This window comes from Piliocolobus tephrosceles, chromosome 19, assembly GCF_002776525.5.
Source record: "Piliocolobus tephrosceles isolate RC106 chromosome 19, ASM277652v3, whole genome shotgun sequence".
NCBI classification, from domain to species: Eukaryota; Metazoa; Chordata; class Mammalia; order Primates; family Cercopithecidae; genus Piliocolobus; species Piliocolobus tephrosceles.
Window position 1 is genome coordinate 5,831,231 of NC_045452.1, and position 17,137 is coordinate 5,848,367.

Here is a 17,137-nt window from a genome sequence, read left to right on the forward strand (position 1 = left end):
AAAAAAAAAAAAAAAAAAAAAGATATAATGTATGTGTTATTTTTTTAACGGCTTCTAAGTTGTTAGGATATAAATATTTATGAAGTGGTTTGGACCTAACTACTTACTAGCTGAAACTTTTGCCCTGAGGTGCTGTTATAATTTTACAGAGACACTAGCAGTGCATGAATTGAGAAAATTTAGGAATCTGTATGCTAACAGATGAATTGCTTTGGACTCTCAATCACACCTTCAAACTGAAAATAAACCTACATGCTAATGATAAGAAATGGTTCAGTAAGTTATGGAACAGTCACTTGAGATATATTTTGTAGTTTAAAAAAATGACTGTCTGGGCACAGTGGCTCACACCTGTAATCCCAGCACTTTGGGAGGCCAAGACAGGCGGATCGCCTGAGGTCAGGAGTTCTAGACCACCCTGGCCAACATGGCAAAACCCTGTCTCTACTAAAAATACAAAAATTAGCCGGGTGTGGTGGCGCACATCTGTAGTCCCAGGTACTCAGGAGGCTGAGGTGGGAGAATCGCTTGAACCTGGGAGGCAGAGGTTGCAGTGAGCTGAGGTTGTACTACTTCACTCCAGTGTTGGTAACAGAGCAAGACTCCATCTCAAAAAAAAAAAAAAGAAAAGAAAAGATTATATGAAAGACAATGTTTGAAATATTAAGTGAAAAAAGGTATATACAACTGGATTCTGAAATTGTAAAAACATAAAAATAAACATGACTGTGGTTTCCTGGATTAGACCCTAGAACAGAAAAAGGATATTGGTGAAAAAACAGGTGAAATCCAAATAAAGCCTGTAGTTTAGTGGATGGCAATGTGCCAATGATAATTTCTTAGTTTTGGCAAATGTACCAGGGTCATGTAAATGCTAACAGTAGGCAAAGCTAGGCCAAGGTATCATGCATTTTCTGTGCATCTAAATCTAAAACAGTTCTCAATTTACAATTTTAGTAGACAACTAAAATGCAAAATTATTCCCCCCAAAAGTTTACTTAAATTAAGAACCCTAATAATGTTTCAAAAGTGAGGTCACAGTTGGCTTTTTTCTTCTTTTGTTTTTTCCAGAACTTTTTCATTAAAAATTTTTTTTAATAGTGATAACAGTGGCGATAGCTTTCATTTATTGGGTTCCCTCCAGGTACCACGTGCTGGGATTTAACCATGTTGTCTCCTGTAATCCTCTGGACCTCCCTGTGAGGGAGGGAGTGTTAGTACCAATTTATCCCTGAAGAATCCGAGGCCTAGAGACGTGAAGTCACTTGGACAAGGTCACACAGCTCCCAGGAGCCTGGATCAGAATTCACATCTGTCTGATTTCAAAGGCTGTGTCTTTTTCGTGTTACTTAAATTGCTGCCCTGGGCCTGCTTTTCCTACACACATCAACCAAAGCAGACCACTGCTAGCCCATTTCACAGATGAGGAAGTGGATGTTTAGAGAGAGGGGAAGTGACTTGACCATGGGCACAGCTGGTCAGTGGTAGAACCAGGCTTTGCCCCTGAGCTGATTTCAACACCCGTAGTCCCTCTGCCAGATCCCTGAGAAAAATGCACCCTCAGCATGACAAGATGTGAACTTGTGCTTTTGGAAATAGCCGTAAGAAGTGTGCGGAGCCCTCTTTATCCCCTTCACCATGCATCCATGTCAGTCCATCTTCGTTCCTCCTGAGATCCCCAGAAGGGGCCTCCAGAAGCCCGCACCCCTCTCATGAGGCCCCAGTCATGTGGGTACCATTGAAGAACTTGATGATGTCTGTGAAATCCATGTTGTTCTCCAAAATGATGTCGCGGTAGACTTCCACCAGAGCCAGCGCAATGAACAAGACGTAGTGCGCCGAGGAGACATGTTTGGCTGCCCAGATGGTCTCCCAGACCAAGAAGACGTCATCATAGACGAGTTCTGCCAAGACACCAACACACATGGGGAGAGAATTGGTGACAGGGGTCACAATGTCGCCTTCCCTTGGGAAATCCCCACAGCTGGGAAAATCCCGGGCAAGTTTTGCCTTATGCCTCTGCCCTGGTGCAGTGGATAGAACTCAGAAGACAGGAGAGGACTCTGTCATTTGACCACCAGAAACCTCAGTTTCCCCATCTGTAGGATGGGCTGTGTAAACCAGGTAAGTTCTAAGTTCCTTCCAGCTCTGACATTCTGTAAGTGGAGGAACCAGGCATGTGCGGGTTTGAATTACACGGATCTGTCCTTGCCCTGCCCCTCGACCAGCAACACCTGCTATCCCTGCACCCACATCTCCACCAGCACCCATGGAGGCCTCTCTCCTTTCCCCCCACACACGAGCAGAGCCGGCTGTGGCCTCTGAGTCTAGTGAAGAGGTAGAATAGAGCAATGGTGAAAAGTAAGCCTTCGGCTGGGCACGGTAGCTCATGACTGCAATTCCAGCACTTTGGGAGGCTGAGGCGGGTAGATCACGAGGTAAGGAGTTTAAGACCAGCCTGGCCAACATGGTGAAACCCCTATCTCTACAAAAAATACAAAAAAAAACTAGCCAGGCGTGGTGGCGGGCGCCTGTAATCCCAGTTACTCAGGAGGCTGAGGCAGAGAATTGCCTGAACCCAGGAGGTGGAGATTGCAGTAAGCTGAGATCGCGCCACTGCACTCCAGCCTGGGCGACAGAAGAAGCTTTCTTCTAAAAAAAAAAAAAAAAAAAAAAGGCCAGGTGTGGTGGCTCACACTTGTAATCCCAACATCATTTTGGGAGACTGAGGCGGGTGGATCACCTGAGGTCAGGAGTTTGAGACCAGCCTGGCCAAATATGGTGAAACCCTGCCTCTACTAAAAATACGAAAAAATTAGCTAGGTGTGGAAGCGGGTGCCTGTAATCCCAGCTACTCAGGAGGCTGAGGCAGGAGAATCGCTTGAAGCTGGGAGGCGGAGGTTTCAGTGAGCAGAGATCGTGCCATTGCACTCCAGCCTGGGCAAAAAGAATAAGACTCCGTCTCAAAAAAAAAAAAAAAAAAAAGCAAGCCTTCCTATGTCTGATAAACTTGGTGTGAATCCTTCCTCCATCATTTGCTGGCAAGGGGAGCCTGGGGTAGTTACTTCTCCATGAGCCTGTCTCTTTCCTCATCTGAAGGGGGGTGAAGCTGATAATAGAAAAAGGCTAAAGAGATAATACACATAAATGACTCAGCACAGTGCGTGGCACTGAAACACTCCATACATGTCAGATTTTTTTTTTTTTTTTTTTTTTTTTTTTTGAGATGGAGTCTTGCTCTGTCACCCAGGCTAGAGTGCAGTGGTGTGATCTCAGCTCACTGCAACCTCCGCCTCCCAGGATCAAGCAATTCTCCTGCCTCAGCCTCCTGAGTAGCTGGGACTATAGGCATGTACCACCACGCCCAGCTCATTTTTTGTATTTTTAGTAGAGACAAGGTTTCACCATGTTAGGTCTCGATCTCCTGACCTCGTGATCTGACCTCCTCGGCCTCTTAAAGTACTGAGATTACAGGCATGAGCCACTGCACCAGGCCCATGTCAGATATTATTCTAATTATTAACACCATCCCATATCTGTACAATAGCAACAAAGTACTGTGTTATACGACACTTTTATGTCATGTTGGAATGTGCATGAAATAGCCCCTGCCTCATGGGCTTTAGAGTTCTTGGGCTCTGAAAAGCAGCACAGCAGAATGAAAGAGGTGGGTTCAAATCCTGGCTGTACTCACAGCCCTGAAGTTATCTCTCCCTAGCTCTGAATTTAACCCTTCTCAGCCTCGGTTTCCTCATTGATTGGTAAGATGAAGATCTTTTTTTTTTTTTTGAGACGGAGTCTCACTGTGTCGCCCAGGCTGGAGTGCAGTGGCGCAATCTCGGCTCACTGCTAGCTCCGCCTTTCCGGTTCACGCCACTCCCCTGCCTCAGCCTCCCAAGTAGCTGGGACTACAGGCGCCCGCCACCGCGCCCGGCTAGTTTTTTTTTTTTTTGAGACCAAGTCTCGCTCTGTCCCCCAGGCTGGAGTGCAGTGGTGCAATCTCGGCTCACTGCAAGCTCCGCCTCCTGGGTTCACACCATTCTCCTGCCTCAGCCTCCCCAGTAGCTGGGACTACAGGCGCCCGCCCCCGCGCCCGGCTAATTTTTTGTATTTTTAGTAGAGACAGGGTTTCACTGTGGTCTCGATCTCCTGACCTTGTGATCCGCCCGCCTCGGCCTCCCAAAGTGCTGGGATTATAGGCGTGAGCCACCGCGCCCGACGTTTCTTTGTATTTTTTTAGTAGAGACGGGGTTTCACCATGTTAGCCAGGATCGTTTCGATCTCCTGACCTCGTGATCCACCCGCCTCGGCCTCCCAAAGTGCTGGAATTACAGGCGCCCGGCCAAGATGAAGATCTTAACAGCGCCTACTGCGGACTGTCAAGGCAAGATAAGGCAGGTGAAACGATAGTCCCAACTCCATAAACGTGTGCTTCTCTCCCCTGCTGCCTCTGCTGCCAACCCTTCAACCTCACCTCCACAGGATCGTTTCCCCTGAAAGTTCTGCTACAAAGAGTTCTGGACACAGGTCCCCCGTTTAAAGTCTGTACCTCGCTTGAAATCCAGCAGGAACCAGCGGTAGCAGAAGTAGAAGTGAGTATAGTCCCCATTCTGATGCATCAGCTCAAACAGTTCGGAGTCCAGGATCTGTCAAGGAAGGAAAGGCAGCATCAACCTCTTGGGAAAAGGCTGGAGCAGAGGAGACAGCTGAATAAATGGTGGTACATCCACACACCAGACACCATATAGCCCTTAACAGCCAGGTTTAGTTTAAAAAATGGGAAAGGGGCCAGGCTGCGGTGGCTCAAGCCTGTAATCCCAGCACTCTGGGAGGCCGAGACAGGCAGATCACGATGTCAGGAGATCTAGACCATCCTGGCTAACACGGTGAAACGCCATCTCTACTAAAAAATACAAAAAACTAGCTGGGCAAGGTGGCGGGCGCCTGTAGTCCCAGCTACTCAGGAGGCTGAGGCAGCAGAATGGCATAAACCCGGGAGGCGGAGCTTGCAGTAAGCTAGGATCTGGCCACTGCACTCCAGCCTGGGCAACAGAGCAAGACTCCATCTCAAAAAAAAAAAAAAAAAAAAAAAAGGAAAGGATCTGAATAGACATTTCTCCAAAGGAAATTCACAAATAGTCAAGAGGCACATGAAAGATGCTCAGCATCCTTAATCCTTAGGAAAATGCAATTCAAAACCACAAGATACCAATTCACATTCACTAGGATAGTGAAAAATGACAGACAAGTGTTGGCAAGGATGCAGAGAAACTGGAACCCCCCTACACTGCTCCTGAGAATGTAAAATGGTGTGTCTGCTGTGGAAAACAGTTTGGTAGTTCCTCAAAAACCTAAACACAGAATTTCCATATGATGCAGCAATTCCATTCTTAGGTTTATCCCCAAGAAGAATGAAAACATCGATCGGTCAGATGTGGTGGCTCAGCACTTTGGGAGGCCAAGGCAAGAGAATCAATCACTTGAAGCCAGGAGTTTGACACCAGCCTGGGCAACATAGCAAGACCCTGTCTCTAAAAAAAAAAAAAAGGAAAGAAAGAAAATAATTTATTATTAGCCTGGCATGGTGTCCTGGGCATGTAGTCCCAGCTACTCAGGATGCTAAAGTGGGAGGATCACTTGAGCCCAGTTCAAGGCTGCAACGAACTATGATTACAACACTGGACTCCAGCCTGGGTAACAGAGTGAGACACCGTCTAAAAAAACAAAATGAAAACAAAAACATATCCACATAAAAATTTGTACATGAATGAATGTGTGTAATAGTGTTATTCACAATAGCCAACAACTGGGAAACAACTCAAATGTCCATCAAGACATGAATGGATAAATATAAGTAGCATATCCATACCATCTATTTTAATATTATCTGGTAATAAAAACAAACTAAGTTTTGTTTTTATTTTTTTGAGACTGAGTCTTGCTCTATCACCCAGGCTGGAGTGCAGTGGCGTGATTTCAGCTCACTGCAACCTCCACCTCCCAGGTTCAAGTGATTATCGCGCCTCAGCCTCCCAAGTAGCTGGGATTACAGGCACCTGCCACCACGCCTGGCTAATTTCTGTTATTTTTAGTAGAGATGGGAGTTTCACCATGTTGGTCAGGCTGGTCTTGAACTCCTGACCTCAGGTGATCCACCTGCCTTGGCCTCCCAAAGTCCTGGGATTACAGGCATGAGCCACTGCACCTGGCCTCGAACTAAGTTTTGATACATGCTACAATGCATCATACATACACAAACCTCGACATCATTATGCTAGGTAAAAGAAGCCAGTCACAAAAGGCCACATATTGTATGATTCCATTTATATGAAACGTTTAGAAAAGGCAAATCCATGGAAACAGAAAGCAGCTCCTTGGTTTTCAGGGGCTGGGGAGATGGAGGGGATGAGGAGTGGCTGTTAATGAAGAGTTTCTTTCTAGGGTAATGAAAATGTTCCGAAACTGGTGATGATCGCGTAACTCTGTGAATAAATGAAAAGCCACTGACTGAATCGTACACTTCAAAAGGGTAAATTTTACGTATCTAAATTATATTTTAACAAAATGTTATAAAAAAACAGGTGGTGGAAGAATACCTCCAGTTATTGGATACGCTAGTCAGTGGGGAAAAAAAACCTTGTTTGAAAAATAATGTACAGAAAGAAAAGTATGTACAAAATGATTCTAATTATGGAAAAAATGTACATAGAAAATGGGCAAAGTTGGCCAGGTGTGGTGGCTCATGCCTGTAATCCCAGCACTTTGGGAGGCTGAGGTGGGCGGATCACGAGGTCAGGAGATTGAGACCATCCTGGCCAACACGGTGAAACACCGTCTCTACTAAAAAGAAAAAAGTACAAAAAATTAGCTGGGCATGGTGGCGGGCACCTGTAGTCCCAGCTACTCAGGAAGCTGAGGCAGGAGAATGGCGTGAGCCTGGGAGGCGGAGCTTGCAGTAAGCCAAGACCACTGCACTCCAGCCTGGACCACAGAGAGAGACTCTGTCTCAAAAAAAAAAAAAAAAAAGAAAAGAAAAAGAAAATAGGCAAAGCATATGAACAGGCACTTCACAATCCAAATGAACCAAAAATAAAAAAATTAAAAAAAAAAAAAGAAGATATTCAATTTCACTGTCAATCAAGACAACGCAAATAAAATCACAATGAAAAAAACTGAATGAAGAAGACATACTATTTGATCGCACAGCAGGGTAACTATGGTCAACAATAACTTCACTGTACATTTTAAAATAACCAAAAGCATATAATTGGATTGTTTGGAACACAAAGGATATCAATGCTTGAGGGACCGGATACTCTATTTTCCATGATGTGCTTATTTCACATTGCATTCCTGTCTCAAAACAACTCATGTACTCCACATATATATATATACCTATTACATACCCACAAAAATCAAAAATAAAAAAAATTATAAAACACAATGGATGCTCGAATCATATCCAAGAGATTGACAAAAATATGTAAGTGTGACACTATCAAGTGAGGATGGTGTGTTGAAACCCTTACCATACTGCCCTGGAGCATTAAGAAACTGGTACAATCACTTTGAGAGTGATTCGGTCATGCCTGATAAAACTGAGGACGTGCATTCTCTCTGCCCCAGCAATTCCATTCTGAGAAGATGCCCAAGCAAAGCTGTTGCATGCATGCTGCAGGGATGCACACAAGAATTTCAATGCAGCATTGTTTATGAAGGCCAAAAGCAAAACCCCAAGTTCCCCAAGCAAAAGCAAAACCAAACCAAATAAAAACAACCTAAATGACCACCAACAGGAAAATGGATCCAAATCAAATGTGATAGAATGCGCTGTGCTCCTAACGCAGAAGACTGTACTTCCGGGAAAGAGGAATCAACTGCCCCCTTGTTGATGAGCCTCTCAAACTTGTTGCTGAGTATAAAGACAAGCTGCACAAGAGTTCATACCATTTAAAACTATTTATGTAAAGTGGGGAGTAAAGAAACAGAGTTATATGATGTTTAGGAATATATGCATATATTGTAATAGAATTTTAAAGAGTACATTATAATGGTGAACACAGGAATCTGCAAAGTGCTTACCACTGGGAGGACAGGAGTGGTGGGGAAATGCCATCAAGAAGGGGTACACGAATAATGAAAAATCTATGGTTAACTTTTTTTTGGGACAGAGTCTTGCTCTGTCACCCAGGCTGGAGTACAATGGTGCGATCTCAGCCCACTGCAATCTCCACCTACCGGGTTTAAGAGATTCTCCTGCCTCAGCCTTCTGAGTAGCTGGGATTACAGGTGTGTGCCACCACGCCTGGCTAATTTTTGTATTTTTAGTTAGAGATGGGGTTTCACCATGTTGGCCAGGCTGGTCTCAAACTCCTGGCCTCAAGTGATCCGCCTGCCTTGGCCTCCCAAAGTGCTGGGATTACAGGCGTGAGCTACCACGCCCAGCCTATGATTAATATTTTATTTCTTGGGGAGGTGGGGGTGGAAACATGGGTGTTCATTATATTACTTTTTTACCTTCCTTATGTCCAAAATATTTTGTAGTATTTTAAAGTTCCACTAAAGAAGAAATCAGAGCTAACTGTAGATCCACTGCCAGTGTGTAGATAACAAAGCATCCCTACCATTTACTCAAGTTAACACATTTGTATTCCTTCTACTCAAAGGGTTGAGTGTCTTAACTCCTCTGGGGAGTAGATATACTAATCGCTATGAATGCTGAAGAGCTAGCATTTATTACAATACTTCTCAAACTTGAGCTTGCACCAGAATTACCTGGAGAATTTCATATGGCACAGACTCCTGGGCCCAACTCAGAGATTTTTATTCGGTGGAGGAAAGGTGCCCAGTAATTTGCACTTCTAACAAGTTGCCAGTGAGGCTGATGTTGCCAGCCCATGGACTATGCTCTGAGAGGCACTCAGGCACTGTGCTGAGCACTATAACATCATTAGTTTATTTCATTTCCATGGTAATTCTAATAACTTATTGGGACTCATAAAAATGAGAAAACCTATTTCACAGATGAGAAAACTGAGGCCCAGAGAGATAAGAGCATATGCCGAGTTTGTACAGCAGAAATAGGATTCCAATCCAGGTGGGCTCTAAATAGCTCAGTCCAGAGCCACTAAGCTTTACTTACTGTTTCCCAAAAAAGTCCAAAGCAGGACTGGACGCGGAGTCATACCTGGATCAACGACCTCATGTTTGCAAAGTGCGTGTCCATGGCGCCTCCGTGGGGGAAGTTCTGGTTCATCCTCTTCATGAGCTCCGTGAAGCAGCTGAAGGCAAGCGCCTCTGAGAAAGCAGCACAGAACAGTTAGCTGCCCCGTTGCCCAAGTGATATGGGTTTGGATGTTTGTCCTCTCCAAATCTCATGTTGAAATATGACCTTCAATGTTGGGGGTGGACCTTTCGTGTATTTTTAGTAGAGATGGGGTTTCACATGTTATTCAGGGGGGTTTCACCATGGTCTCGATCTCCTGACCTCGTGATCCGCCCACCTCAGCCTCCCAAAGTGCTAGGATTACAGGTGTGAGTCAACGTGTCCGGCCTAAAAGGCTTTATTTTTATTTTATTTTATTTTTGAGACAGTATCTCACTCTGTCGCCCAGGCTGGAGTACAGTGGCGCCATCTTGGCTCACTGCAAGCTCCGTCTCCCGGGTTCCCGCCATTCTCCTGCCTCAGCCTCCCAAGTAGCTGGGACAACAGGCGCCCCCCACCATGCCCAGCTAGTTTTTTGTATTTTTTAGTAAAGATGCGGTTTCACCACGTTAGCAAGGATGGTCTCGATCTCCTGATCTCATGATCCGCCTGCCTTGGCCTCCCAAAGTGCTGGGATTACAGGTGTGAGCCACCGCGCCTGGACAAAAGGCTTTATATTTTAGAAAAGTTTACATTTACAGAAAAACTGCAAAGGCAGTAAAGACTTCTCATATACCCCACACGCGGTTTCCTCTATTATTAGTACCTGGACATCAGCATGATACATTTGTTGAACCAATACGGACACATTATGAACTAAAGTCCATACTGTATTCAGATTTTCTTAGTGTGTACTGAATGTCATTTTTCTGTTCCAAGCTGTCATCCAGAATAGCACATTACATCGATTGGTCATGTTCCCTTAAGCTCCTCTTAGTTGTGACAGTTTCTCAGGCTTTTCTTGTTTTTGATGACCTTGATAGTTTTGTTTTTTTTTTTTTGAAATGGAGTCTTGCTCTGTCGCCCAGGCTGGAGTGCAGTGGCACAATCTTGGCTCACTGCAAGCTCCACCTTCCGGGTTCACTCCATTTCCCTGCCTCAGCCTCCTAGGACTATAGGTGCCCACCACCACACTCGGCTAATTTTTTTTTTTTGTATTTTTAGTAGAGACGGGGTTTCACCGAGTTAGCCAGGATGGTCTCAATCTCCTGACCTTGTGATCCACCCGCCTTGGCCTCCCGAAGTGCTGGGATTACAGGCATGAGCCACTGTGCCCAGCGACCTTGATAGTTTTGAGGTGTAGTGGTCGGTATTTTTGTAGGATGCTGCACTACTAGCAATGGAATTTATCTGATGCCTTTCTCATGGTAAGACTGGGTTATGGGTTATCGAGAGGAAAACCACAGAGGTAAAGGGCCATTTTAATCACATCATAAGGGCATATACTATCAGCATGATTTATGACTGCTGATGTTGGCCATGGTCACCTGGCTGAGGTCGTGTTTGTCAGGTTTCTCTGCTGTAGTTTCTTTCTCATCCCGTCACTGCCTTCCATACTGCACTTTTTGGAAACAAGTCACTATGTGCAGTCCGTGTCTAAAGAGTAGGTAGTTGGTTGGGTGTGGTGGCTCACGTCTGTAATCCCAGCACTTTGGGAGGCCAAGGCAGGTGGATCACCTGAAGTCAGGAGTTCAAGACCAGCCTGAACAACATGGTGTAACCCTGTCTCTACTAAAATTACGAAAATTAGCCAGGCATGATGGCGGGTGCCTGTAATCCCAGCTACTTGGGAGGCTGAGGCAGGAGAATTGCCTTAACCTTGGAGGCGGAGGTTGCCGTGAGCTGAGATCTCACTATTGCACTCCAGCCTGGGCAACAAGAGTGAAATGTGTCAAAAAAAAAAAAAAAAAAAAAGAGTGTAGAATTATGCTCCCCATTTATTATGTATGTATGTATGTATGTATGTATGTATGTATGCATGTATTTTTTTTGAGACGGAGTCTCGCTCTGTCACCCAGGCTGGAGTGCAGTGGCTGGATCTCAGCTCACTACAAGCTCTGCCTCCCGGGTTCACCCCATTCTCCTGCCTCAGTCTCCCGAGTAGCTGGGACTACAGGCACCCACCACCTCGGCCAGCTAGTTTTTTGTATTTTTTAGTAGAGATGGGGTTTCACCGTGTTAGCCAGGATGGTCTCCATCTCCTGACCTCATGATCCGCCCATCTCGGCCTCCCAAAGTGCTGGGATTATAGGCTTGAGCCACCGCGCCCGGCTGTATTTATTTATTTTTGAGATAAGGTCTCATTCTGTCACCCAGGTTGGAGAGCAGTGGCACAATCACGGCTCCCTGCATCTCGACCTTGGCAGCCTCAAGTGATCCTCCTGCCTCAGGCTCCCAAGTAGCTGGGACCACAGGTGTGTGCCAACACACCTGGCTAATTTTTCTATTTTTTGTAGAGACAAGGTTTCACCATGTTGCCCAGGCTAGTCACAATCTGCCCACCTCGGCCTCCCAAAGTGCTGAGGTTACAGGCATGAGCTACTATGCCTGGCCTGTTTTATTTTATTTTATTTATTTTGAGATGGAGTCTCGCTCTGTCACCAAGGCTGGAGTGCAGTGGCACGATCTTGGCTCACTGCAACCTGTGTCTCCCGAGTTCAAGTGCTTCTTCTGCCACAGCCTCCCGTGTAGCTGGAATTACAAGTGCCCGCCACAATGCCCGGCTAACTTTTGTATTTTTAGTAGAAATTTTTCACCATGTTGGCCAGGCTGGTTTTGAACTCCTGACTTCAAGTGATCCACCTGCCTCAGTCTCCCAAAGTGTATGCAATTACAGGCATCAGCCACTGGGCCTGGACCTAGTTGTTGTATTTTAGACATAAATGTTTATATATTTAGCCCAGGGGCTTGGAATTCAGTAGCACGATCACAGCTCACCACAACCTCTGACTTCTTGGCTCAAGCAATCCTCTTGTCTTAGCCTCCTGAGTAGCTGGGACTACAGGTGTGCATGACCATGCCCGGCAAATTTTTAAATTTTTGTGTAGAGATGGAGTCTCACTATGTTGCTCAGGCTGGTCTCAAACTCCTGATCTCAAGCAATCCTCCTGCCTTAGCCTCCTGAGTAGCTGGGACTACTGGTGTGCACCACCATGCCCGGCTAATTTTTAATTATTTTTGTAGAGATGGAGTTTCACTATGTTGCTCAGGCTCGTCTTGAACTCCTGATCTCAAGCAATCCTCCTGCCTCGGCCTCCCAAAGTGCTAGGATTACAGGTGTGAGCCATTGCACCCAATCCCATTTTTTCACAGGTTTATTGAGATTCTCATATAAAATTCATCCTTTAAATGTACCATTTAGTGGTTTTAGTACATTCACAATGCTGTGCAATCACCACTATTAGTTCCAGAACATTTCTTCACCCCCGCAACCCCAAAATCCCTGTATCAATGAAGCAGCAACTTCACATTTCTCTCTCCCCCAAGTCCCTGTCAATGACTAGTCTTTCTGTCTCTATGGATTTGTCTACTCTGGACATTTCATATAAATGGAATCACACCATTTGTGATATTTTGTGTCTGGCTTCTTTCACTTAGCATGTTTTCAAGGTTCATCCACATTGTAGTTTGGATCAGAACATCATTTTTTTTTTGCCAAATAATATTCCATTGTATGGATATACCACATTTTGTTTATGCATTCATCATTTGATGGACATTGGGACTATTTCCACTTTTTTGAGTATTATGAATAATGCTATCATGAACATGTATGTACAGGTATTTGCATGAACATATATTTTCAATTCTCTTAGGCATATATCTATGGATGAAATTGCTGGGTCATATGATAACTCTATGTTCATTACTATGAGAAACTGCCAGACTGTTTTTTAAAGTGGCCAAACCGGCCGGGCATGCTGGCTCATGCCTGTAATCCCAGCACTTTGGGAGGCCAAGACGGGCGGATCACCTGAGGTCTGGAGTTCGAGACCTGCATAGCCAGCATGGTGAAACCCCATCTTTACTAAAAATACAAAAATTAGCCAGATGTGGTGGTGGGTGCCTGTAATCTCAGCTACTTGGGAGGCTGAGGCAGGAGAATCACTTGAACCTGGGAGGCAGAGGTTGCAGTGAGCTGAGATTGCGCCACTGCACTCCAGCCTGGGCGACAGGATGAGACTCCATCTCAAAATAATAAATAAATAAATAAATAAATGAAGTGGCCAAACCATTTTACAATTCCACCAGCAATGTATGAAGCTTCCAATTTCTTCATATTCTTATCAACACATGATTTTCTATTGTTTTGATTCCAGCCATCCCAGTGTATATGAAGTGGTATCTCACTGTGGTTTTGATTTCCATTTTCCTAATGACTAATGATGTAGAACAGCAGTGCTCAACCTTTTTGTCACCAGACACCAGTTTCCTGGAAGACAATTTTTCCATGGACATGGAGTGGAGTGGGGGGTATAGTTTCTGGATGAAACTGTTCCACCTCAGATCATCAGGCATTAGATTCTCAGAAGGAGTGCACAACCTAGACCCCTCATATGCACAATTCACAATAGGGTTCGCACTCCTAGGAGAATCTATCTAATGCCACTGCTGATCTGACAGGAGGTGGGAGGTGGAGCTCAGGTTGTAATGCTCACTAGCCTACTGCTCACCTCCTGCTGTGTGGCAAGGTTCCTGTCTGTGGCATAGGGCTTGGGGACCCTTGATGTAGAGCATCCTTTAACTTGCTTATTGGCCATTTGCATATCTTCAATTCTGTTGAGAAATGTCTATTCAAATCCTTCAGCCACTTTAATCAGGTTGTCTTTTTATTGTTGAATTGTAAGAGATTTTTATATATTTTGGCTACGAGTCCCTTATCACACATACGACTTGCAAATATTTTCTTCTAGTCTTTGGGTTCTTTTCACTTTCTTGATGGTGTTCTTTGAAGTACAAAAGTTTTTAATTTCAATGAAGTCTAATTTGCCTACTTTTTCTTTATGTTTTTGGTGTCATATCTAAAAAAAATTCCCTAGTCTAAGGTGACAAAGATTTACTCCTGTTTTTAAGTTTTATAGTTTTAGTTCTTGTATTTAGGTCTATGATCCATTTTGAGTTAGTTTGTTGTATGTGGTGTGAGGTAAGGGTTCAACTTCAATTTTTTGCATATGCATGTCCAGTAGTTCTTGCACTATATGTTGAGAAGACTGTTTTTCCTCACTGAGTTGAATTTTCTTAGTACCTCTGTCAAAATCAATTGACCATCAATGTAAGGGCTTACTGGACTCTCAGTTCTATTCCATTGATCTACATGTTGATCCTTATAGAAATACCACTATTTTAAGACCTTTGTGGTAGGTTTTGGAATCAGGTACTGTGAGTCCTGCAACATCTCCTTTTAAAAATTGTTTTGGCTGCTGGGCGCGGTGGCTCACGCCTATAATCCCAGCACTTTGGCAGGCTGAGGTGGGTGGATCACAAGGTCAGGAGATCGAGACCATCCTGGCTAACACGGTGAAACCCTGTCTCTACTAAAAATGCAAATTAGCCGGGCGTGGCAGCGGGCGCCTGTAGTCCCCGCTACTTGGGAGGCTGAGGCAGGAGAATGGCATGAACCCAGAAGGCGGAGCTTGCAGTGAGCCGAGATCGCACCACTGCACTCCAGCCTGGGCGACTAAGCGAGACTCCGTCTCAAAAAAAAAACACAAAAATCAAACAAACAAACAAAAATTGTTTTGGCTATTCTAAATCCCTTGAATTTCCAATTTTAGGGTCAGCTTGTCAATTTTTGAAAAAAAAAAAAAAAAACAAACAAAGGCAGCTGGGATTTTTGACAGAAATTGCACTGACTTTACAGATCATTGGAGAGCACTGCTACCTTAACAACACTAAGTCTTCCAATCCATGAACATGAGGTATCTTTCCATTTATTTTGGCTTTTAAAATTTACTTCAACAATGCCTTGTAGTTTTCAATATGCAAATCTTGCATTTCTGTTAAGTTTATTCATAAGTATTGTATTTTATTTATGCATTTATTTATTTGACGTGGAGTTTCGCTCTTGTCACCCAGGCTGGAGTATAATGGCACAATCTCAGTTCACTGCAACCTCCGCCTCCCGGGTTCAAGTGATTCTCCTGCCCAAACCTCCCAAGTAGCTGGGATTACAGGTGCCCGCCACTACATCTGGCTAATTTTTGTATTTTTAGTAGAGATGGGGTTTCACCATGCTGGCTATGCCGGTCTCGAACTCCAGACCTCAGGTGATTCACCCACCTTGGCCTTCCAAAGTGCTGGGATTACAGGCATAAGTCAACATGCCCAGACTATTTATTTTTTATTTATTTATTTTTTAGACGGAGTCTCACTCTATCACCCAGGCTGGAGTACAGTGGTGCAATCTCAGCCCAATGCAACCTCTGCCTCCCAGGTTCAAGCGATTCTCCTGCCTCAGCCTCCCAAGTAACTGGAATTAGAGGCATGCACCACCACACCTGGCTATTTGTGTGTGTGTGTGTGTGTGTGTGTGTTTAGTAGACACTGGGTTTCACCACGTTGGCCAGGATGGTCTCTAACTCCTGACCTCAGGTGATCCGCCTGCCTCGGCCTCCCGAAGTGCTGAGATTACAGGCATGAGCCACTGCACCCAGCCAGTATTGTATTCTTCTAGATGCTATTGCAAATAAAATTGTTTTCCTAATTTCATTTTGGGATTGCTCATTTCATTTTTTTTTTTTTTTTTTTTTGAGGCAGAGTCTCACTCTGTCGCCCAGGCTGGAGTGCAGTGGCGCGATCCCGGCTCACTGCAAACTCCACCTCCTGGGTTCACGCCATTCTCCTGCCTCAGCCTCCTGAGTAGCGGGGACTACAGGCGCCCACCACCACACCCGGCTAATTTTTTATATTTTTAGTAGAGACGGGGTTTCACCGTGTTAGCCAGGATGGTCTCGATCTCCTGACCTTGTGATCCACCCACCTCGGCCTCCCAAAGTGCTGGGATTACAGGCTTGAGCCACCGCGCCCGGCCTGGGATTGCTCATTTCAAGTGTATAGAAATACAAGAGACTTCTGTTTATTGATCTTGTATCCTGCAAACTTGATAAACTTGTTTATCAGTTCTAATTTTTTTATTCCTTAAGATCTTCTATATGCAAAATCACATCTGTGAACACAGATAGTTTTACTTTCTTTCCAATCTGAAATATTTTTATTTCTTTGTCTTTCTTAATTGCCCTGGCTAGAACCTATGGTGGCAAAAGTAGACATACTTGTCCTGTTCCTGCTCTTAGACAGGAAGTGTTCAGATTTTCACCACTGAGTCTGACGATATTTGTGAGGTTTTCATAGATGCCCTCTATCGTGTTTAGTTCCCTTCTATTCCTAGTTTGTTGAATGTTTTTATTATGAGACGGTGTTGGATTTTCTTGTGTTTTTCTGTGTCAATTGATATGACTGTGTGGGTTTTTCCCTTTATTTTAGTAATGTGGTGAATTAAATTGATTGATTTTTGCATGTCAAACCACCCTTGCATTCTGGAGATAACCCCTAGTTGGTCATAGTGTATCATTTTTTTTATATCTTGGTGAATTACGTTTATTGGTATTTTGTTGCGGATTTCTGCATTTGTATTCATAAAGGATATTGGTCTGTAGTTTTCTTGTTATGTCTTTGTCTGTTACTGGTATCTGGTTGCCAGTGAGACACCCAGTCCTCATACGAGGTCTGGCTTTATTGGATGAGTGAAGAAGCATTCCTTCCTTTTCTACGTTTTTGAAGAGCTCGTGAAGAATTGGCGTTAATTCTTCTTTAAATGTTTCATAGAACTCACCGGTGAAACTGTCTGGGTTTTTCATTTTTATTTGTTTGTTTGTTCTCATTCACATTCATACAATCACTGGCTAGCAAAGGCCTATCTGGGTGTTGAGTATT

General features: G+C 44.4%; 1 protein-coding gene across 1 annotated transcript in view; it reads right to left on the reverse strand.

Annotated features, from left to right (window-relative positions):
• SGSM1 (small G protein signaling modulator 1) overlaps positions 1-17,137 on the reverse strand; it is a 78,759-nt gene that overhangs the window by 3,784 nt on the left and 57,838 nt on the right. The window contains exons 18-20 of the mRNA XM_026447490.1: positions 9,188-9,297; positions 4,550-4,646; positions 1,737-1,904 (exon numbers count right to left, since the gene is read on the reverse strand). Coding sequence (XP_026303275.1) covers positions 1,737-1,904; positions 4,550-4,646; positions 9,188-9,297 — 375 coding nt within the window. The remainder of the gene's footprint in view (positions 1-1,736; positions 1,905-4,549; positions 4,647-9,187; positions 9,298-17,137) is intronic.